Source organism: Pleurodeles waltl, chromosome 2_1 (assembly GCF_031143425.1).
Source record: "Pleurodeles waltl isolate 20211129_DDA chromosome 2_1, aPleWal1.hap1.20221129, whole genome shotgun sequence".
NCBI lineage: Eukaryota > Metazoa > Chordata > Amphibia > Caudata > Salamandridae > Pleurodeles > Pleurodeles waltl.
In genome coordinates, this window is record NC_090438.1 from 29,270,169 (window position 1) to 29,293,965 (window position 23,797).

The window sequence follows — 23,797 nt, forward strand, 5'->3', positions numbered from 1 at the left end:
CTTGGAAAGGCCGCCCCTTGTTTAAATTTATGTTGTTCCACCACAGAAGCGAGAGGTAAGTTTGGCGGTCTATTAACACCAGATCTAGAAGGTGACCCTGTGCTTGAGACCACTGTGATGCTAGGCATTGTTGTAAGGGCCTCATGTGCAGTCTTGCGTTTGGGACAATGGCTATGCATGATGACATCATGCCTAGGAGTTGTAATACCATCTTTGCCTGTATCTTTTGTGTTGGATACACGCGTTGTATGATGGTGTTGAAATTTTGAATTCTTTGTGGACTTGGAGTGGCTACTCCCTTTGATGTGTCTATTATGGCTCCCAGGTATTGTTGTACCTTGCGTGGCAGAATTTTGGATTTTGTGAAATTGACGGTGAACCCGAGTTTGAAGAGGGTTTGTATGATGTGATTTGTGTGATTTGAGCACTGTATGAACGAATGGGCCTTGATTAGCCAGTCGTCCAAATATGGGAACACATGTATTTGCTGCCTTCTTATGTGTGCAGCGACTACCGCTAGACATTTGGTAAAGACTCTTGGTGCGGTTGTTAATCCGAAAGGCAGTACCTTGAATTGGTAATGTATTCCTTTGAATACAAACCTTAGGTATTTCCTGTGCGATGGGTGTATTGGTATATGGAAATAAGCATCCTTGAGGTCTAAAGTTGCCATGTAGTCGTGTAGTTTTAGCAATGGCAATACTTCTTGTAGTGTGACCATGTGGAAGTGGTCTGATTTGATGAAAGTGTTCACTACTCTGAGGTCTAGGATTGGTCTCAGCGTTTTGTCCTTCTTTGGTATCAGAAAGTACAGTGAGTAAACTCCTGTGTTTATTTGTGTGTTTGGCACTAATTCGATTGCATTCTTTTGCAATAGTGCCTGCACTTCTATCTCCAGGAGATTGGAATGGTGTGTTGTTAAATTTTGTGCTTTTGGTGGTATGTTTGGAGGGAATTGTAGAAATTCTATGCAATAACCATGTTGGATAATTGCTAGAACCCAAGTGTCTGTAGTGATTTCCTCCCATGCTTTGTAATAATGACCTATTCTTCCCCCCACTGGTGTTGTGTGGAGGGGGTGAGTGACATGTGAGTCATTGTTTAGTAGTAGGGGTTTTGGGGCTTTGAAATCTCCCTCTATTTCTAGGGAATTGCCCTCCTCTATATTGTCCCCGAAAACCTCCTCTATACTGTCCCTGGTAAGTGGACGGTGTTGCTTGTGAGGTGCTGGCTTGTGTGCTTTGACCCCGAAACCCCCCTCGAAAGGGCGTTTTACGGAATGTGCTGTAATTCCCTCTGCTCTGCGGGGAGTAGAGTGCGCCCATGGCTTTGGCAGTGTCCGTATCTTTTTTGAGTTTCTCAATCGCTGTGTCCACTTCTGGACCGAACAGTTCTTTTTCATTAAAAGGCATATTGAGAACTGCTTGTTGAATCTCTGGTTTAAATCCAGACGTTCGGAGCCATGCATGCCTTCTGATAGTTACAGATGTATTAATTGTCCGTGCAGCTGTATCTGCAGCGTCCATGGAGGAACGTATCTGGTTGTTGGAGATGGTCTGTCCCTCCTCAACCACTTGTTTTGCCCTATTTTGGAAGTCCTTGGGCAGATGTTCAATGAGATGTTGCATCTCGTCCCAGTGGGCTCTGTCATAGCGCGCAAGTAGTGCCTGGGAGTTCGCGATGCGCCACTGGTTTGCAGCTTGTGCTGCGACTCTCTTACCAGCTGCATCGAACTTGCGGCTTTCTTTATCTGGGGGTGGTGCATCTCCAGATGTGTGAGAGTTGGCCCTTTTCCTAGCTGCTCCTACAACAACAGAGTCTGGTGGCAGCTGTGTAGTGATGAAAACCGGGTCCGTAGGCGGCGGCTTATACTTTTTTTCCACCCTTGGTGTGATTGCCCTACTTTTGACCGGCTCCTTAAATATGTCCTTTGCGTGCCGGAGCATACCAGGGAGCATAGGCAGGCTTTGGTAGGAGCTGTGGGTGGAGGAGAGTGTGTTGAACAAGAAATCATCCTCGACCTGTTCTGAGTGGAGGCTTACGTTATGAAATTGTGCTGCTCTAGCCACCACCTGAGAGTACGCGGTGCTGTCTTCTGGTGGAGATGGCTTTGTAGGGTATGCCTCCGGGCTGTTATCTGACACTGGGGCGTCGTATAGGTCCCATGCGTCCTGATCTTGGTCACCCTGGCTCATGGTGGTGTGAGCTGGGGAGTGAGATGGAGTTTGTGCTGGTGAAACGTTAATCACGGGCGGAGGAGAGGGTGGTGGTGTAACTCTTTTCACCACTTTTGGTTGTGGTGCTTGTTCCGTCTGGAACTCCAACCTTCTCTTTCTCCTAATGGGGGGAAGGGTGCTTATTTTTCCTGTCCCCTGCTGAATGAAGATACGCTTTTGCGTATGGTCCACATCAGTTGCTTGTAGCTCTTCCTCAAACCTATGCTTTTGCATTTGGGAGGTTAGCGAGTGCTCTTCTGTATAAGAGCCTGAAGCTGGGTCGCTTGCAGTTTGTTTCGGCGTCGAAACTTTGTCTGCGTGTTTTTTCGGCTCCGAGGTGACTTTTTTCCTTTTCGGGGCCGAAACCTCTCGGCGTCGATCAGTTTCGGTGCCGCTGTCTCGGCGTCGAGCCGTGTCCACACCGGCATCTCGGTGTCGAGGCTTGTCTCCAGCACTTTCTCGGTCCCGAGAAGGCTGCGTGCCGGTGTCTCGACCGGAGTCGGACGATCTCGGCACTGTTTGGGCCTTTTTCGGTGCCGACGGTCGGTCACCGAATTTATGGGTTGAGCCATGGCCTGGTGGCAGTGGCGTCCCCTGGGCCTTGTAAATGTTTCTTTGTGTGGTTTTCGACGTCTTACTCACGGTTTGTGTATCGTCGAATCCTTCGGAGTCTGAGTCTTGGATCGAGAAGGTACCTTCTTCTTCCTGTTCCTCGAACTCCCGTTGGGCTGTCGGTGCGGACGCCATTTGAAGTCTTCTGGCTCGACGGTCTCGGAGTGTTTTTCGGGACCGGAACGCACGACAGGCCTCGCAGGTGTCTTCGCTGTGCTCAGGTGACAGGCACAGGTTGCAGACCAAATGTTGGTCTGTGTAGGGGTATTTATTGTGGCATTTGGGGCAGAAGCGGAACGGGGTCCGTTCCATCGGCGTTCTTCAGCACGCGGTCGGGCCGACCAGGCCCCGACGGAGGATCGAAAAACTACCCCGAAGGGCACCGGAGCTCTTCGATCTTCGATGCGGTGTGGAATCTAAGTACGCCGATCCCGAACGCAACAATACCGACGAAAATCTTCAGAAATTAGCTAATTTTCCGTTCCGAAACTCGGAGCGACAGGAACACGTCCGAACCCGATGGCGGAAAAAAAACAATCGAAGATGGAGTCGACGCCCATGCGCAATGGAGACAAAAGGAGGAGTCACTCGGTCCCGTGACTCGAAAGACTTCTTCGAAGAAAAACAACTTGTAACACTCCGGCCCAACACCAGATGGCGAGCTATTGCAGAACATGCGTATCTACAGCGACAGATGCCATCGAACATATGTATATCCTGGTAGTAGTGGATCATGCTACCAGGTATCCTGAAGCTATTCCCCTTAGGTCGACTACTGCCCCTGCAGTAGCCAAGGCCCTCATTGGTATCTTTACCAGAGTGGGTTTCCCTAAGGAGGTGGTGTCTGACAGAGGTACCAACTTCATGTCAGCATACCTAAAGCACATGTGGAATGAGTGTGGAGTGACTTATAAATTCACTACACCATACCATCCACAAACTAATGGCTTGTGTAGGAAGTTGGCTCTGTATGTACTATTTCAAAGTAAGGAATAGTATGCACAGAGTCCAAGGGTTCCCCTTAGAGGTAAGATAGTGGCAAAAAGAGATAATACTAATGCTCTATTTTGTGGTAGTGTGGTCGAGCAGTAGGCTTATCCAAGGAGTAGTGTTAAGCATTTGTTGCACATACACATAGACAATAAATGAGGTACACACACTCAGAGACAAATCCAGCCAATAGGTTTTTGTATAGAAAAATATCTTTTCTTAGTTTATTTTAAGAACCACAGGTTCAAATTCTACATGTAATATCTCATTCGAAAGGTATTGCAGGTAAGTACTTTAGGAACTTCAAATCATCAAAATTGCATGTATACTTTTCAAGTTATTCACAAATAGCTGTTTTAAAAGTGGACACTTAGTGCAATTTTCACAGTTCCTAGGGGAGGTAAGTATTTGTTAGGTTAACCAGGTAAGTAAGACACTTACAGGGCTTAGTTCTTGGTCCAAGGTAGCCCACCGTTGGGGGTTCAGAGCGACCCCAAAGTCACCACACCAGCAGCTCAGGGCCGGTCAGGTGCAGAGTTCAAAGTGGTGCCCAAAACACATAGGCTAGAATGGAGAGAAGGGGGTGCCCCGGTTCCGGTCTGCTTGCAGGTAAGTACCCGCGTCTTCGGAGGGCAGACCAGGGGGGTTTTGTAGGGCACCGGGGGGGACACAAGTCCACACAGAAATTTCACCCTCAGCAGCGCGGGGGCGGCCGGGTGCAGTGTCGAAACAAGCGTCGGGTTCGCAATGTTAGTCTATGAGAGATCTCGGGATCTCTTCAGCGCTGCAGGCAGGCAAGGGGGGGGTTCCTCGGGGAAACCTCCACTTGGGCAAGGGAGAGGGACTCCTGGGGGTCACTTCTCCAGTGAAAGTCCGGTCCTTCAGGTCCTGGGGGCTGCGGGTGCAGGGTCTCTCCCAGGCGTCGGGACTTTGGATTCAAAGAGTCGCGGTCAGGGGAAGCCTCGGGATTCCCTCTGCAGGCGGCGCTGTGGGGGCTCAGGGGGGACAGGTTTTGGTACTCACAGTATCAGAGTAGTCCTGGGGTCCCTCCTGAGGTGTCGGGTCTCCACCAGCCGAGTCGGGGTCGCCGGGTGCAGTGTTGCAAGTCTCACGCTTCTTGCGGGGAGCTTGCAGGGTTCTTTAAAGCTGCTGGAAACAAAGTTGCAGCTTTTCTTGGAGCAGGTCCGCTGTCCTCGGGAGTTTCTTGTCTTTTCGAAGCAGGGGCAGTCCTCAGAGGATGTCGAGGTCGCTGGTCCCTTTGGAAGGCGTCGCTGGAGCAGGATCTTTGGAAGGCAGGAGACAGGCCGGTGAGTTTCTGGAGCCAAGGCAGTTGTCGTCTTCTGGTCTTCCGCTGCAGGGGTTTTCAGCTGGGCAGTCCTTCTTCTTGTAGTTGCAGGAATCTAATTTTCTAGGGTTCAGGGTAGCCCCTAAATACTAAATTTAAGGGCGTGTTTAGGTCTGGGGGGTTAGTAGCCAATGGCTACTAGCCCTGAGGGTGGGTACACCCTCTTTGTGCCTCCTCCCAAGGGGAGGGGGTCACAATCCTAACCCTATTGGGGGAATCCTCCATCTGCAAGATGGAGGATTTCTAAAAGTTAGAGTCACTTCAGCTCAGGACACCTTAGGGGCTGTCCTGACTGGCCAGTGACTCCTCCTTGTTTTTCTCATTATTTTCTCCGGCCTTGCCGCCAAAAGTGGGGCCTGGCCGGAGGGGGCGGGCAACTCCACTAGCTGGAGTGTCCTGCTGGGTTGGCACAAAGGAGGTGAGCCTTTGAGGCTCACCGCCAGGTGTGACAATTCCTGCCTGGGGGAGGTGTTAGCATCTCCACCCAGTGCAGGCTTTGTTACTGGCCTCAGAGTGACAAAGGCACTCTCCCCATGGGGCCAGCAACATGTCTCGGTTTGTGGCAGGCTGCTAAAACTAGTCAGCCTACACAGATAGTCGGTTAAGTTTCAGGGGGCACCTCTAAGGTGCCCTCTGGGGTGTATTTTACAATAAAATGTACACTGGCATCAGTGTGCATTTATTGTGCTGAGAAGTTTGATACCAAACTTCCCAGTTTTCAGTGTAGCCATTATGGTGCTGTGGAGTTCGTGTTTGACAAACTCCCAGACCATATACTCTTATGGCTACCCTGCACTTACAATGTCTAAGGTTTTGTTTAGACACTGTAGGGGTACCATGCTCATGCACTGGTACCCTCACCTATGGTATAGTGCACCCTGCCTTAGGGCTGAAAGGCCTGCTAGAGGGGTGTCTTACCTATACTGCATAGGCAGTGAGAGGCTGGCATGGCACCCTGAGGGGAGTGCCATGTCGACTTACTCGTTTTGTCCTCACTAGCACACACAAGCTGGCAAGCAGGGTGTCTGTGCTGAGTGAGAGGTCTCCAGGGTGGCATAAGACATGCTGCAGCCCTTAGAGACCTTCCTTGGCATCAGGGCCCTTGGTACTAGAAGTACCAGTTACAAGGGACTTATCTGGATGCCAGGGTCTGCCAATTGTGGATACAAAAGTACAGGTTAGGGAAAGAACACTGGTGCTGGGGCCTGGTTAGCAGGCCTCAGCACACTTTCAATTGTAAACATAGCATCAGCAAAGGCAAAAAGTCAGGGGGCAACCATGCCAAGGAGGCATTTTCTTACAGCTTGGTTGAGAGATTCAACAAGACATTAAAAGGCATGATCATGGGGCTCCCAGAAAAGCTCAAAAGGAGATGGGATGTCCTCTTGCCATGTCTGCTTTTCGCTTACAGAGAGGTGCCACAGAAGGGAGTAGGATTCTCACCCTTTGAACTTCTGTTTGGTCATCCTGTAAGGGGACCACTTGCCCTTGTTAAAGAAGGCTGGGAGAGACCTCTCCATGAGTAGTCCTGGGGTCCCTCCTGAGGTGTTGGATCGCCACCAGCCGAGTCGGGGTCGCCGGGTGCAGTGTTGCAAGTCTCACGCTTCTTGCGGGGAGCTTGCAGGGTTCTTTAAAGCTGCTGGAAACAAAGTTGCAGCTTTTCTTGGAGCAGGTCCGCTGTCCTCGGGAGTTTCTTGTCTTTTCGAAGCAGGGGCAGTCCTCAGAGGATGTCGAGGTCGCTGGTCCCTTTGGAAGGCGTCGCTGGAGCAGGATCTTTGGAAGGCAGGAGACAGGCCGGTGAGTTTCTGGAGCCAAGGCAGTTGTCGTCTTCTGGTCTTCCGCTGCAGGGGTTTTCAGCTGGGCAGTCCTTCTTCTTGTAGTTGCAGGAATCTAATTTTTCTAGGGTTCAGGGTAGCCCTTAAATACTAAATTTAAGGGCGTGTTTAGGTCTGGGGGGTTAGTAGCCAATGGCTACTAGCCCTGAGGGTGGGTACACCCTCTTTGTGCCTCCTCCCAAGGGGAGGGGGTCACAATCCTAACCCTATTGGGGGAATCCTCCATCTGCAAGATGGAGGATTTCTAAAAGTTAGAGTCACTTCAGCTCAGGACACCTTAGGGGCTGTCCTGACTGGCCAGTGACTCCTCCTTGTTTTTCTCATTATTTTCTCCGGCCTTGCCGCCAAAAGTGGGGCCTGGCCGGAGGGGGCGGGCAACTCCACTAGCTGGAGTGTCCTGCTGGGTTGGCACAAAGGAGGTGAGCCTTTGAGGCTCACCGCCAGGTGTGACAATTCCTGCCTGGGGGAGGTGTTAGCATCTCCACCCAGTGCAGGCTTTGTTACTGGCCTCAGAGTGACAAAGGCACTCTCCCCATGGGGCCAGCAACATGTCTCGGTTTGTGGCAGGCTGCTAAAACTAGTCAGCCTACACAGATAGTCGGTTAAGTTTCAGGGGGCGCCTCTAAGGTGCCCTCTGGGGTGTATTTTACAATAAAATGTACACTGGCATCAGTGTGCATTTATTGTGCTGAGAAGTTTGATACCAAACTTCCCAGTTTTCAGTGTAGCCATTATGGTGCTGTGGAGTTCGTGTTTGACAGACTCCCAGACCATATACTCTTATGGCTACCCTGCACTTACAATGTCTAAGGTTTTGTTTAGACATTGTAGGGGTACCAGGCTCATGCACTGGTACCCTCACCTATGGTATAGTGCACCCTGCCTTAGGGCTGTAAGGCCTGCTAGAGGGGTGGCTTACCTATACTGCATAGGCAGTGAGAGGCTGGCATGGCACCCTGAGGGGAGTGCCATGTCGACTTACTCGTTTTGTCCTCACTAGCACACACAAGCTGGCAAGCAGTGTGTCTGTGCTGAGTGAGAGGTCTCCAGGGTGGCATAAGACATGCTGCAGCCCTTAGAGACCTTCCTTGGCATCAGGGCCCTTGGTACTAGAAGTACCAGTTACAAGGGACTTATCTGGATGCCAGGGTCTGCCAATTGTGGATACAAAAGTACAGGTTAGGGAAAGAACACTGGTGCTGGGGCCTGGTTAGCAGGCCTCAGCACACTTTCAATTGTAAACATAGCATCAGCAAAGGCAAAAAGTCAGGGGGCAACCATGCCAAGGAGGCATTTCCTTACACAACCCCCCCCCAAACGAAAGAGGATGAGACTAACCTTTCCCAAGAGAGTCTTCATTTTCTAAGTGGAAGAACCTGGAAAGGCCATCTGCATTGGCATGGGCAGTCCCAGGTCTGTGTTCCACTATAAAGTCCATTCCCTGTAGGGAGATGGACCACCTCAACAGTTTAGGATTTTCACCTTTCATTTGCATCAGCCATTTGAGAGGTCTGTGGTCAGTTTGAACTAGGAAGTGAGTCCCAAAGAGGTATGGTCTCAGCTTCTTCAGGGACCAAACCACAGCAAAGGCCTCCCTCTCAATGGCACTCCAACGCTGCTCCCTGGGGAGTAACCTCCTGCTAATGAAAGCAACAGGCTGGTCAAGGCCATCATCATTTGTTTGGGACAAAACTGCCCCTATCCCATGTTCAGAGGCATCAGTCTGCACAATGAACTGCTTAGAATAATCTGGAGCTTTTAGAACTGGTGCTGAGCACATTGCTTGTTTCAGGGTGTCAAAGGCCTGTTGGCATTCCACAGTCCAGTTCACTTTCTTGGGCATTTTCTTGGAGGTGAGTTCAGTGAGGGCTGTCACAATGGATCCATATCCCTTCACAAACCTCCTGTAATACCCAGTCAAGCCAAGGAATGCCCTGACTTGAGTCTGGGTTTTTGGAGCTACCCAGTCCAGAATAGTCTGGATCTTGGGTTGGAGTGGCTGAACTTGGCCTCCACCTACAAGGTGTCCCAAGTAAACCACAGTTCCCTGCCCTATCTGGCATTTGGATGCCTTGATAGAGAGGCCTGCAGATTGCAGAGCCTTCAAAACCTTCCTCAGGTGGACCAGGTGATCCTGCCAGGTGGAGCTAAAGACAGCAATATCATCAAGATAAGCTGTGCTAAAGGACTCCAAGCCAGCAAGGACTTGATTCACCAACCTTTGGAAGGTGGCAGGGGCATTCTTTAAACCAAAGGGCATAACAGTAAACTGATAATGCCCATCAGGTGTGGAGAATGCTGTTTTCTCTTTTGCTCCAGGTGCCATTTTTATTTGCCAGTACCCTGCTGTCAAGTCAAAGGTACTTAGGAATTTGGCAGCACCTAATTTGTCTATGAGCTCATCAGCTCTTGGAATTGGATGAGCATCTGTCTTGGTGACAGAATTGAGCCCTCTGTAGTCCACACAAAACCTCATCTCTTTCTTTCCATCTTTGGTGTGAGGTTTGGGGACTAAGACCACTGGGCTAGCCCAGGGGCTGTCAGAGCGCTCAATTACTCCCAATTCCAGCATCTTGTGGACTTCCACCTTGATGCTTTCTTTAACATGGTCAGACTGTCTAAAGATTTTGTTCTTGACAGGCATGCTGTCTCCTGTGTCCACATCATGGGTACACAGGTGTGTCTGACCAGGGTTTAAGGAGAAGAGTTCAGGAAACTGTTGTAGGACTCTCCTACAATCAGCTTGCTGTTGGCCAGAGAGGGTGTCTGAGTAGATCACTCCATCTACTGTGCCATCTTTTGGGTCTGATGACAGAAGATCAGGGAGAGGTTCACTCTCTGCCTCCTGATCCTCATCTGTTACCATCAACAGATTGACATCAGCCCTGTCATGGAAGAGCTTAAGGCGGTTCACATGGATCACCCTCTTGGGGCTCCTGCTTGTGCCCAGGTCCACCAAGTAGGTGACCTGACTCTTCCTTTCTAGTACTGGGTAAGGGCCACTCCATTTGTCCTGGAGTGCCCTGGGAGCCACAGGCTCCAGAACCCAGACTTTCTGCCCTGGTTGGAACTCAACCAGTGCAGCCTTTTGGTCATACCAAAACTTCTGGAGCTGTTGGCTGGCCTCAAGGTTTTTGGTTGCCTTTTCCATGTACTCTGCCATTCTAGAGCGAAGGCCAAGTACATAGTCCACTATGTCCTGTTTAGGCTCATGGAGAGGTCTCTCCCAGCCCTCTTTCACAAGAGCAAGTGGTCCTCTTACAGGATGACCAAACAGAAGTTCAAAGGGTGAGAATCCTACTCCCTTCTGTGGCACCTCTCTGTAAGCGAAAAGCAGACATGGCAAGAGGACATCCCATCTCCTTTTGAGTTTTTCTGGGAGCCCCATGATCATGCCCTTTAATGTCTTGTTGAATCTCTCAACCAAGCCATTAGTTTGTGGATGGTATGGTGTAGTGAATTTATAAGTCACCCCACACTCATTCCACATGTGCTTTAGGTATGCTGACATGAAGTTGGTACCTCTGTCAGACACCACCTCCTTAGGGAAACCCACTCTGGTAAAGATACCAATGAGGGCCTTGGCTACTGCAGGGGCAGTAGTCGACCTAAGGGGAATAGCTTCAGGATACCTGGTAGCATGATCCACTACTACCAGGATATACATATTTCCTGAGGCTGTGGGAGGTTCCAGTGGACCAACTATGTCCACACCCACTCTTTCAAAGGGAACCCCCACCACTGGAAGTGGAATGAGGGGGGCCTTTGGATGCCCACCTGTCTTACCACTGGCTTGACAGGTGGGGCAGGAGAGGCAAAACTCCTTAACCATGTTGGACATATTGGGCCAGTAGAAGTGGTTGACTAACCTCTCCCACGTCTTGGTTTGTCCCAAATGTCCAGCAAGGGGAATGTAATGGGCCAATGTTAGGATGAACTTCCTGAACAGCTGAGGCACTACCACTCTCCTAGTGGCACCAGGTTTGGGGTCTCTGGCCTCAGTGTACAGGAGTCCATCTTCCCAATAGACCCTATGCGTTCCATTTTTCTTGCCTTTGGACTCTTCAGCAGCTTGCTGCCTAAGGCCTTCAAGAGAGGGACAGGTTTCTTGTCCCTTACACAGCTCCTCCCTTGAGGGTCCCCCTGGGCCTAAGAGCTCAACCTGATAAGGTTCAAGCTCCAAAGGCTCAGTTCCCTCAGAGGGCAGAACTTCTTCCTGAGAAGAGAGGTTCCCTTTCTTTTGCTGTGTTGCAGTTGGTTTCCCAACTGACTTTCCTGTTCTCTTGGTAGGCTGGGCCATTCTTCCAGACTCCAGCTCTACTTGTTCACCCTGTGCCTTGCACTGTGCTCTTGTTTTCACACACACCAGTTCAGGGATACCCAGCATTGCTGCATGGGTTTTTAGTTCTACCTCAGCCCATGCTGAGGACTCCAGGTCATTTCCAAGCAGACAGACCACTGGGATATTTGAGGAGACCACCACCTGTTTCAGGCCATTGACCCCTCCCCATTCTAAAGTAACCATTGCCATGGGATGTACTTTTCTCTGATTGTCAGCGTTGGTGACTGTGTAAGTTTTTCCAGTCAGGTATTGGCCAGGGGAAACCAGTTTCTCTGTCACCATGGTGACACTGGCACCTGTATCCCTCAGGCCCTCTATTCTAGTCCCATTAATTAAGAGTTGCTGTCTGTATTTTTGCATGTTAGGCGGCCAGACAGCTAGTGTGGCTAAATCCACCCCACCCTCAGAAACTAGAGTAGCTTCACTGTGGACCCTGATTTGCTCTGGGCACACTGTTGATCCCACTTGGAGACTAGCCATACCAGTGTTACCTGGATGGGAGTTTGGAGTGGAACCTTTCTTGGGACAGGCCTTGTCTCCAGTTTGGTGTCCATGCTGTTTACAGCTATGACACCAGGCCTTTTTGGGATCAAAGTTTTTACCCTTGTACCCATTGTTTTGTGAAGAGGCTCTGGACCCACCCTCCTGTGCAGGTTTTTGGGGGCCTGTAGAAGACACTTTACTATTTTTAGTTTTGGTTGTCTCATCACCCTTCCCCTGGGGAGTCTTTGTGACCCCTTTCTTTTGGTCACCCCCTGTTGAAGTCTTGGACACCCTTGTCTTGACCCAATGGTCCGCCTTCTTTCCCAATTCTTGGGGAGAAATTGGTCCTAGGTCTACCAGATGCTGATGCAGTTTATCATTGAAACAATTACTTAACAGGTGTTCTTTCACAAATAAATTGTACAGCCCATCATAATTACTTACACCACTGCCTTGAATCCAACCATCTAGTGTTTTCACTGAGTAGTCAACAAAGTCAACCCAGGTCTGGCTCGAGGATTTTTGAGCCCCCCTGAACCTAATCCTGTACTCCTCAGTGGAGAATCCAAAGCCCTCAATCAGGGTACCCTTCATGAGGTCATAAGATTCTGCATCTTTTCCAGAGAGTGTGAGGAGTCTATCCCTACACTTTCCAGTGAACATTTCCCAAAGGAGAGCACCCCAGTGAGATCTGTTCACTTTTCTGGTTACACAAGCCCTCTCAAAAGCTGTGAACCACTTGGTGATGTCATCACCATCTTCAAATTTTGTCACAATCCCTTTGGGGATTTTTAACATGTCAGGAGAATCTCTGACCCTATTTATATTGCTGCCACCATTGATGGGTCCTAGGCCCATCTCTTGTCTTTCCCTTTCTATGGCTAGGAGCTGTCTCTCTAAAGCCAATCTTTTGGCCATCCTGGCTAACAGGAGGTCATCTTCACTGAGAGCATCCTCAGTGATTTCAGAAATGTGGGACCCTCCTGTGAGGGACTCACTATTTCTGACTAACACAGTTGGAGACAGGACTTGAGGGGTCCTGTTCTCTCTATTTAGGACTGGAGGAGGGACATTGGCCTCCAAGTCACTAATTTCTTCCTCTGTGAGGTCATCATCAGAGGGGTTGGCTTTTTCAAACTCTGCCAAGAGCTCCTGGAGCTGAATTTTGGTAGGTCTGGAGCCAATGGTTATTTTTTTGATATTACAGAGAGACCTTAGCTCCCTCATCTTAAGATGGAGGTAAGGTGTGGTGTCGAGTTCCACCACATTCATCTCTGTATCAGACATTATTTTGCTAAAAGTTGGAAGACTTTTTAGAGAATCTAAAACTGTTTCTAGAATCTAATTTCAAACTTTTAACAAACTTTTAAACTCTAAAAGACAATGCTAAACAGGGACTTAACACACAAGGCCCTAGCAGGACTTTTAAGAATTTAGAAAAATTTCAACTTGCAAAAATGAATTTCTAATGACAATTTTGGAATTTGTCGTGTGATCAGGTATTGGCTGAGTAGTCCAGCAAATGCAAAGTCTTGTACCCCACCGCTGATCCACCAATGTAGGAAGTTGGCTCTGTATGTGCTATTTCAAAGTAAGGAATAGCATGCACAGAATCCAAGGGTTCCCCTTAGAGGTAAAATAGTGGTAAAAATAGATAATACTAATGCTCTATTTTGTGGTAGTGTGGTCGAGCAGTAGGCTTATCCAAGGAGTAGTGTTAAGCATTTGTTGTACATACACATAGACAATAAATGAGGTACACACACTCAGACAAATCCAGCCAATAGGTTTTTATATAGAAAAATATATTTTCTTAGTTTATTTTAAGAACCACAGGTTCAAATTCTACATGTAATATCTCATTCGAAAGGTATTGCAGGTAAGTACTTTAGGAACTTCAAATCATCAAAATTGCATGTATACTTTTCAAGTTATTCACAAATAGCTGTTTTAAAAGTTGACAGTGCAATTTTCACAGTTCCTAGGGGAGGTAAGTATTTGTTAGGTTAACCAGGTAAGTAAGACACTTACAGGGCTTAGTTCTTGGTCCAAGGTAGCCCACTGTTGGGGGTTCAGAGCAACCCCAAAGTCACCACACCAGCAGCTCAGGGCCGGTCAGGTGCAGAGTTCAAAGTGGTGCCCAAAACGCATAGGCTAGAATGGAGAGAAGGGGGTGCCCCGGTTCCGGTCTGCTTGCAGGTAAGTACCCGCGTCTTCGGAGGGCAGACCAGGGGGGTTTTTTTAGGGCACCGGGGGGGGGACACAAGCCCACACAGAAATTTCACCCTCAGCGGCGCGGGGGCGGCCGGGTGCAGTGTAGAACCAAGCGTCGGGTTCGCAATGTTAGTCTATGAGAGATCTCGGGATCTCTTCAGCGCTGCAGGCAGGCAAGGGGGGGGTTCCTCGGGGAAACCTCCACTTGGGCAAGGGAGAGGGACTCCTGGGGGTCACTTCTCCAGTGAAAGTCCGGTCCTTCAGGTCCTGGGGGCTGCGGGTGCAGGGTCTCTCCCAGGCGTCGGGACTTAGGATTCAAAGAGTCGCGGTCAGGGGAAGCCTCGGGATTCCCTCTGCAGGCGGCGCTGTGGGGGCTCAGGGGGGACAGGTTTTGGTACTCACAGTATCAGAGTAGTCCTGGGGTCCCTCCTGAGGTGTTGGATCGCCACCAGCCGAGTCGGGGTCGCCGGGTGCAGTGTTGCAAGTCTCACGCTTCTTGCGGGGAGCTTGCAGGGTTCTTTAAAGCTGCTGGAAACAAAGTTGCAGCTTTTCTTGGAGCAGGTCCGCTGTCCTCAGGAGTTTCTTGTCTTTTCGAAGCAGGGGCAGTCCTCAGAGGATGTCGAGGTCGCTGGTCCCTTTGGAAGGCGTCGCTGGAGCAGGATCTTTGGAAGGCAGGAGACAGGCCGGTGAGTTTCTGGAGCCAAGGCAGTTGTCGTCTTCTGGTCTTCCGCTGCAGGGGTTTTCAGCTGGGCAGTCGTCCTTCTTGTAGTTGCAGGAATCTAATTTTTCTAGGGTTCAGGGTAGCCCTTAAATACTAAATTTAAGGGCGTGTTTAGGTCTGGGGGGTTAGTAGCCAATGGCTACTAGCCCTGAGGGTGGGTACACCCTCTTTGTGCCTCCTCCCAAGGGGAGGGGGTCACAATCCTAACCCTATTGGGGGAATCCTCCATCTGCAAGATGGAGGATTTCTAAAAGTTAGAGTCACTTCAGCTCAGGACACCTTAGGGGCTGTCCTGACTGGCCAGTGACTCCTTGTTTTTCTCATTATTTTCTCCGGCCTTGCCGCCAAAAGTGGGGCCTGGCCGGAGGGGGCGGGCAACTCCACTAGCTGGAGTGTCCTGCTGGGTTGGCACAAAGGAGGTGAGCCTTTGAGGCTCACCGCCAGGTGTGACAATTCCTGCCTGGGGGAGGTGTTAGCATCTCCACCCAGTGCAGGCTTTGTTACTGGCCTCAGAGTGACAAAGGCACTCTCCCCATGGGGCCAGCAACATGTCTCGGTTTGTGGCAGGCTGCTAAAACTAGTCAGCCTACACAGATAGTCGGTTAAGTTTCAGGGGGCGCCTCTAAGGTGCCCTCTGGGGTGTATTTTACAATAAAATGTACACTGGCATCAGTGTGCATTTATTGTGCTGAGAAGTTTGATACCAAACTTCCCAGTTTTCAGTGTAGCCATGATGGTGCTGTGGAGTTCGTGTTTGACAGACTCCCAGACCATATACTCTTATGGCTACCCTGCACTTACAATGTCTAAGGTTTTGTTTAGACACTGTAGGGGTACCAGGCTCATGCACTGGTACCCTCACCTATGGTATAGTGCACCCTGCCTTAGGGCTGTAAGGCCTGCTAGAGGGGTGTCTTACCTATACTGCATAGGCAGTGAGAGGCTGGCATGGCACCCTGAGGGGAGTGCCATGTCGACTTACTCGTCTTGTCCTCACTAGCACACACAAGCTGGCAAGCAGTGTGTCTGTGCTGAGTGAGAGGTCTCCAGGGTGGCATAAGACATGCTGCAGCCCTTAGAGACCTTCCTTGGCATCAGGGCCCTTGGTACTAGAGGTACCAGTTACAAGGGACTTATCTGGATGCCAGGGTCTGCCAATTGTGGATACAAAAGTACAGGTTAGGGAAAGAACACTGGTGCTGGGGCCTGGTTAGCAGGCCTCAGCACACTTTCAATTGTAAACATAGCATCAGCAAAGGCAAAAAGTCAGGGGGCAACCATGCCAAGGAGGCATTTCCTTACAAGGTCGACCTATTTTTAGATTCCACTGGACCCTTCTGGCAGTGGACAAAGAATATGTGTTCTGTTCAGTCAGAAACTGAATCAGCAATTAGGATGCCTTTAAATCTTATTCTTGTCACATTTGCTCTGTGTTCAGAGACAGAGGTCAAATGTCAGTTTGTCTTCTTGCAAGGGAAACACTTCCTTATAAATGCAGAGTTACAGGATTTTGTAAGGTGAACTGTCTGACCTGTGTGAAGTGAAAGGCTTTTGGCATCAGCTTTTTCCTAACACACATTTATATAACTAAGTCAACTTTACAAACATGTAAAAATATATTTCAGTAGCTATTCTAGACCATATTTTGTGTACTTCTATGATATGATTTTTTTTTAACAGGATGAAAAAAAGTCAGAACACTTTACTTGGTGTTGTGCAAATGATAAATGTTTTCTGAAACCCAATTTTCACAGATTATTGTTAATACATTTTATAGTTTTACCAGTAAAGCTGCAAGTTAGTGGGAAGGTTTTTGGACATTTCTTGGAAAAGTACTGTCTGTAAATGACAGTGCGCTACCACATCATGCTTTATCAGTTTATTAAAAGTGAGCGTTTAAACAAACTGAGAAACCCTCCTTCCCTGATGGAAAAGCTGTTAGTAAACTAAGGGGCAAGTCATGCATCGATCATGTGTACCCTATGTGTGCTAGATGTATTATACATGGAGCAAATGTTTAGTGTATTTAATGAAACAAGAGGATTTTTTTATTTTTTTTTACAGCAGAAATGCTGAAGTCATATTTGAAGGTGCACTCGTGTGAGAATGATGAAAAAGGCAACTGTAAAATACAATATCTGCCTGGGATCACACAATTTGAGACCAGTTTCTTGGTCAAGTACATTACAGGTAGGTCGAGTAGATTATTCAAGCTACTCGACCTGCAGGTCTAGTAACATTTTTATGATTTTGAGGTCTGTTGATGGAAGTGTTTATTTCACTTACCTGTGTAGTTGCCAATCCATTGCTGATATTGAAGCCATTGATGGTTATCTGAATCTGTCCGCGGTTGATCATTTCAATTATCGCCTCAGCAATGGTGTTCATGGGGATGACGGGCATGCTTAGAGCAGAGTTGCTGTCCGAATTGTCGCCACCATCGGGGCATTTCATCTGAGGGATGGAAGATGACAACAATTACAGGTGGTTCATGAACCTGTACTTGCCTCTGAGAATGAGCAGCTCGCAGAGGTGACTTACCTTCACCATTTTGACATCTGGCAAGCTGTCCAGGAACACCTTCAGGTCGATACCATTGAGCACGATGCGGTTGTCATAAATATGTCCATTAGATTTGAAATCGATCACTGCCTTTTTCTGCAAATTGAGACAACACCCGCACAAGATTAACCTTGGTCAGTAAACACCGCCACACAATGCATCCACTGCTTTAGCTGCTGCAAACTACAAACAGCACAGATGGTTCCCTCGGGAGGGGGTTACCTTTAGATGTGGAAACATGTTGGCATGGTCACCAATGAAGAAGGTGTTGGGCATGTAAGCCAGCTTCTCAGAATACTGCTCTGCCACTTCAACTGGTGATGTTTCCTTGTCGGTGATGATGTAATCCATGAAAGGAGCTCCACTGGTTCCTGGGTAACCCAACCACATGGCCTGCAAGGAAAGGAAAGGAGGGGGACTGTAAGGTGTGCAGCATTGGAAAATCAAAGAATGAAAACCACGACCACAGAACAGTCTGAGGAGTCGCACTGTGTGCAGCAGTTGCAGGTGGAATAGAACACTTAGGTTGTGAGTAAAAGGGCACAGCAGAAGCCATCTATTATGAATCATAGTTCTCTAGCACTGGATCTTTCAGAGATTTACATGGATAGTTAATGTTAAGACAGCAGGGGACAGATGAACTCAATAACATTGAGCTTCAATTTCTGTTTCTCAGATTCAGATCTCAACACCTTCAAGTCCCCCTCTAAAACCGCCAGGGTTTCTCCTTTCCCTGTCTTAGTTGAAACGGTTAGGTAACAATCCCATTTCTTCAGATTATGTCCAAGTGGTGGCAGTAAAAGGCATTTTATACATGGACTGAAAAACACATACATCTTCCCCTTTCCAGGATTTGGAGATCTAAAAGAAACTGTGCCTTACTCCAGGCCTTTCCCAGGGAGAGAAAGAAAGACGAAGAAAAAGTAGTACTAGTAATAAAAGAACACAACTAAAATACATCAGAACTTCTGACAAAATGTGGAGTTCACGATGAAGTGGTGAACAGCTCCAATGGATTCTGGGAAGGGTAGTGCTCGGAATCCTGCAGCTGGGTCATTTAATGAGGTTCTTTGGTTATACATAGTGTATTGAAAATGTCACTTACCCAGTGTACATCTGTTCGTGGCATCAGTCGCTGTAGATTCGCATGTTTTGCATAGCTCGCCATCTGGTGTTGGGCCGGAGTGTTACAAGTTGTTTTTCTTCGAAGAAGTCTTTCGAGTCACGGGACCGAGTGACTCCTCCTTTTGTCTCCATTGCGCATGGGCGTCGACTCCATCTTCGATTGTTTTTCCCCGCAGAGGGTGAGGTAGGAGTCGAATTGTAGTAATAGTGCCCATGCAATGGAGTGACTAAGTATGTACCTATTTAAGGTTGAGATGATACATATACAAATAGTTGAAGGTAACTTCCAAACTGCTACAGGCTCCCGGGGAGGCGGGTGGGCACATGCGAATCTACAGCGACTGATGCCACGAACAGATGTACACTGGGTAAGTGACATTTTCAGTTCGATGGCATCTGTCGCTGTAGATACGCATGTTTTGCATAGACTAGTAAGCAGTTATCTCCCCAAAAGCGGTGGCTCAGCCTGTAAGAGTGGAAGTAGTTTGGAATAATGTTCTTAATACGGCTTGACCTACTGTGGCTTGTTGTGCGGATAACACATCTACACAGTAGTGCTTGGTGAATGTGTGAGGCGTAGACCATGTGGCTGCCTTACATATTTCTTGCATTGGGATGTTTCCTTGAAAGGCCATGGTAGCACCTTTCTTTCTGGTTGAGTGTGCCCTTGGTGTAATGGGCAGCTGTCGTTTAGCTTTAAGGTAGCAGATTTGGATGCATTTAACTATCCATCTGGCTATACCTTGTTTTGATATTGGGTTTCCTGCATGAGGTTTTTGAAATGCAATAAATAGTTGTTTAGTCTTTCTGATGTTCTTTGTTCTGTCAATGTAATACATTAATGCTCTTTTGACATCTAATGTATGTAGTGCCCTTTCAGCTACGGTATCTGGCTGTGGAAAGAACACTGGAAGTTCCACTGTTTGATTTAGATGGAACAGTGAAATAACCTTTGGCAAAAATTTAGGATTAGTCCTTAGGACGACCTTATTCTTGTGTAGTTGTATAAAAGGTTCTTGTATTGTAAACGCCTGAATCTCGCTTACTCTTCTTAGGGAAGTAATGGCGATGAGAAATGCAACCTTCCAGGTTGGGAACTGTATTTCGCAGGAGTGCATGGGTTCAAAAGGTGGACCCATAAGTCTAGTCAGGACAACATTTAGGTTCCATGAAGGAACAGGTGGTGTTCTTGGTGGTATAATTCTCCTAAGGCCCTCCATGAATGCTTTAATGACTGGTATCTTATATAGGGAAGTTGAATAGGTAGTCTGCAGGTATGCAGATATTGCTGCAAGGTGTATTTTAATGGAAGAGAAAGCCAGGTTAGATTTTTGTAAGTGAAGCAAGTAACCCACTACATGTTCTGGAGTTGTGTGTAATGGTTGTATTTGATTAATATGGCAGTAGCAAACAAACCTCTTCCATTTACTTGCATAGCAGTGCCTGGTGGATGGCCTTCTGGCTTGCTTTATGACTTCCATACATTCTTGGGTAAGTTGTAAGTGCCCGAATTCTAGGATCTCAGGAGCCAGATTGCTAGATTCAGCGATGCTGGATCTGGGTGTCTGATCTTTTGGTTGTGTTGTGTCAACAGATCTGGCCTGTTGGGCAATTTGATGTAGGGTACTACTGATAGGTCTAGCAGCGTTGTGTACCAGGGTTGCCTTGCCCAAGTTGGTGCTATTAGTAGGAGTTTGAGTTTGTTTTGACTGAGTTTGTTTACTAGGTAAGGAGGGAGAGGAGGAAAAGCGTAAGCAAATATCCCTGACCAGTTCATCCATAGGGCATTGCCTTGGGACGGTTTGTGTGGGTATCTGGATGCGAAGTTTTGGCATTTTGCGTTCTCCTTCGTCGCAAACAAGTCTATTTGAGGTGTTCCCCAGAGTTTGAAATAGGTGTTCAGAATTTGGGGGTGAATTTCCCATTCGTGGACCTGTTGGTGATCTCGAGAGAGGTTGTCTGCGAGTTGATTTTGGATCCCTGGTATAAATTGTGCTATTAGGCGAATTTGGTTGTGAATTGCCCAACGCCAAATTTTTTGTGCTAGCAGGCTTAACTGCGTGGAGTGTGTCCCCCCCTTGCTTGTTTAGATAATACATTGTTGTCATGTTGTCTGTCTTGACGAGAATGTATTTGTGAACTATTATTGGTTGGAAAGCTTTTAGTGCTTGAAAAACTGCTAGAAGTTCTAGGTGATTTATATGCAGTTTTGTTTGATGTACGTTCCATTGTCCTTGTATGCTGTGTTGATCGAGGTGTGCTCCCCACCCTGTCATGGAAGCATCTGTTGTTATTATGTATTGTGGCACTGGGTCTTGGAAAGGCCGCCCTTTGTTTAAATTTATGTTGTTCCACCACAGAAGCGAGAGGTAAGTTTGGCGGTCTATTAACACCAGATCTAGAAGATGACCCTGTGCTTGAGACCACTGTGATGCTAGGAACTGTTGTAAGGGCCTCATGTGCAGTCTTGCGTTTGGGACAATGGCTATGCATGAAGACATCATGCCTAGGAGTTGTAATATCATCTTTGCTTGTATCTTTTGTGTTGGATACATGCGTTGTATGATGGTGTTGAAATTTTGAATTCTTTGGGGACTTGGAGTGGCTACTCCTTTTGTTGTGTCTATTATGGCTCCTAGGTATTGTTGTACCTTGCACAGCAGAATGTTGGATTTCGTGAAGTTGACGGTGAACCCTAGTTTGAAGAGGGTTTGTATGATCTGATTTGTGTGATTTGAGCACTCTATTAACGAATGGGCCATGATTAGCCAGTCGTCTAGATATGGGAACACATGTATTTGCTGCCTTCTGATGTGTGCAGCGACTACCGCAAGACATTTGGTAAAGACTCTTGGTGCGGTTGTTAATCCGAAAGGCAGTACCTTGAATTGGTAATGTATTCCTTTGAATACAAACCTTAGGTATTTCCTGTGCGATGGGTGTATTGGTATATGGAAATACGCGTCCTTGAGGTCTAAAGTTGTCATGTAGTCGTGTAGTTTTAGCAATGGTAATACTTCTTGTAGTGTGACCATGTGAAAGTGGTCTGATTTGATGAATGTGTTCACTATTCTGAGGTCTAGGATTGGTCTCAGCGTTTTGTCCTTCTTTGGTATCAGAAAGTACAGTGAGTAAACTCCTGTGTTTATTTGTGTGTTTGGCACTAATTCGATTGCATTCTTTTGCAATAGTGCCTGCACTTCTATCTCCAGGAGATTGGAATGATGTTTTGTCAAATTTTGTGCTTTTGGTGGTATGTTTGGAGGGAATTGTAGAAATTCTATGCAATAACCATGTTGGATAATTGCTAGAACCCAAGTGTCTGTAGTGATTTCCTCCCATGCTTTGTAATAATGACTTATTCTTCCCCCCACTGGTGTTGTGTGGAGGGGGTGAGTGACATGTGAGTCACTGCTTAGTAGTAGGGGTTTTGGGGCTTTGAAATTTTCCTCTATTCCTAGGGAATTGCCCTCCTCTATATTGTCCCCGAAAACCTCCTCTGTACTGTCCCTGGTAACTGGACGGTGTTGCCTGTGAGGTGCTGGCTTGTGTGCTCCGACCCCGAAACCCCCCTCTAAAGGGTGTTTTACGGAATGTGCTGTAATTCCCTCTGCTCTGCGGGGAGTAGAGTGCGCCCATGGCTTTAGCAGTGTCCGTGTCTTTTTTGAGTTTCTCAATCGCTGTGTCCACTTCTGGACCGAACAGTTCTTTTTCGTTAAAAGGCATATTGAGAACTGCTTGCTGAATCTCTGGTTTAAATCCAGACGTTCGGAGCCATGCATGCCTTCTGATAGTTACAGATGTATTAATTGTCTGTGCAGCTGTATCTGCAGCGTCCATGGAGGAGCGGATTTGGTTGTTGGAAATGGTCTGTCCCTCCTCAACCACTTGTTTTGCCCTATTTTGTAGGTCCTTGGGCAGATGGTCAATGAGATGTTGCATCTCATCCCAATGGGCTCTGTCATAGCGCGCAAGTAGTGCCTGGGAGTTAGCGATGCGCCACTGGTTTGCAGCTTGTGCTGCGACTCTTTTACCAGCTGCATCGAACTTGCGGCTTTCTTTATCTGGGGGTGGTGCATCTCCAGATGTGTGGGAGTTGGCCCTTTTCCTAGCTGCTCCTACAACAACAGAGTCTGGTGGCAGCTGTGTAGTGATGAAAGCCGGGTCTGTAGGAGGCGCCTTATACTTTTTTTCCACTCTTGGTGTGATTGCCCTACTTTTGACCGGCTCCTTAAAGATTTCTTTTGCGTGCCGGAGCATACCAGGGAGCATAGGCAGGCTTTGGTAGGAGCTGTGGGTGGAGGAGAGTGTTGAATATAAAGTCATCCTCGACCTGTTCTGAGTGGAGGCTTACATTGTGAAATTGTGCTGCTCTAGCCACCACTTGAGAATACGCAGTGCTGTCCTCTGGTGGAGATGGCTTCGTAGGGTATGCCTCCGGACTGTTATCTGACACTGGGGCGTCGTATAAGTCCCATGCGTCTTGATCTTGGTCACCCTGGCTCATGGTGGTGTGAGCTGGGGAATGTGATGGAGTTTGTGCTGGTTAGACGTTAATCACAGGTGGAGGGAGAGGGTGGTGGGGTAACTTTTTTCACCACTTTTGTTTGTGGTGTTTGTTCAGTTTGGAACTCCAATCTTCTCTTTCTTCTAATAGGGGGAAGGGTGCTTATTTTTCCTGTCCCCTGCTGTATGAAAATACGCTTTTGCGTATGGTCTACATCCGTTGAGTGTAGTTCTTCCTCAAACCTATGCTTTTGCATTTGGGAGGTTAGCGAGTGCTCTTCTGTATAAGAGCCTGAAACTGGGTCGGTTGCAGTTTGTTTTGGCACCGAAACCCTGTCTGCATCTTTTTTCGGCTCCGAGGTGACTTTTTTCTTTTTCGGGGCCGAAACCTCTCGGCGTCTATCTTCTTCGGTGCCGCTGTCTCGGCGTCGAGCCGTGTCTACACCGGTATCTCGGTGTCGATGCTTGTCTCCAGCACTTTCTCGGTCCCGAGAAGGCTGCGTGCCGGTGTCTCGACCGGAGTCGGACGATCCCGGCACTTTTTGGGCCTTTTTCGGTGCCGACGGTCGGTCACCGAATTTATGGGTCGAGCCATGGCCTGGTGGCAGTGGCATCCCCTGGGCCTTGTAAATCTTTTTCTGAGTGGTTTTCGACGTCCTACTCACGGTTTGTGTATCGTCGAATCCTTCGGAGTCCGATTCTTGGATCGAAAAGGTTCCCTCCTCTTCTTGTTCCTCGAACTCCCGGTGGTCTGTCGGCGCGGACGCCATCTGAAGTCTTCTGGCTCGACGGTCTCGGAGAGTTTTTCGGGACCGGAACGCACGACAGGCCTCGCAGGTGTCTTCA

The 23,797-nt window shown here is 48.1% G+C and overlaps 1 protein-coding gene across 9 annotated transcripts in view; it reads right to left on the minus strand.

The window, feature by feature from the left end:
• Positions 1–23,797, minus strand: part of OGT (O-linked N-acetylglucosamine (GlcNAc) transferase) — a 486,071-nt gene that overhangs the window by 133,777 nt on the left and 328,497 nt on the right. For all 9 annotated transcript variants that reach the window (XR_011198862.1, XM_069209047.1, XM_069209086.1 and 6 more), the window contains exons 16-18: positions 17,543–17,713; positions 17,300–17,416; positions 17,045–17,212 (exon numbers count right to left, since the gene is read on the minus strand). Coding sequence is in view for 8 of the 9 variants with exons in the window: in XM_069209047.1 (XP_069065148.1) it covers positions 17,045–17,212; positions 17,300–17,416; positions 17,543–17,713 (456 nt within the window). In the remaining variant the exon portion in view is untranslated. The remainder of the gene's footprint in view (positions 1–17,044; positions 17,213–17,299; positions 17,417–17,542; positions 17,714–23,797) is intronic.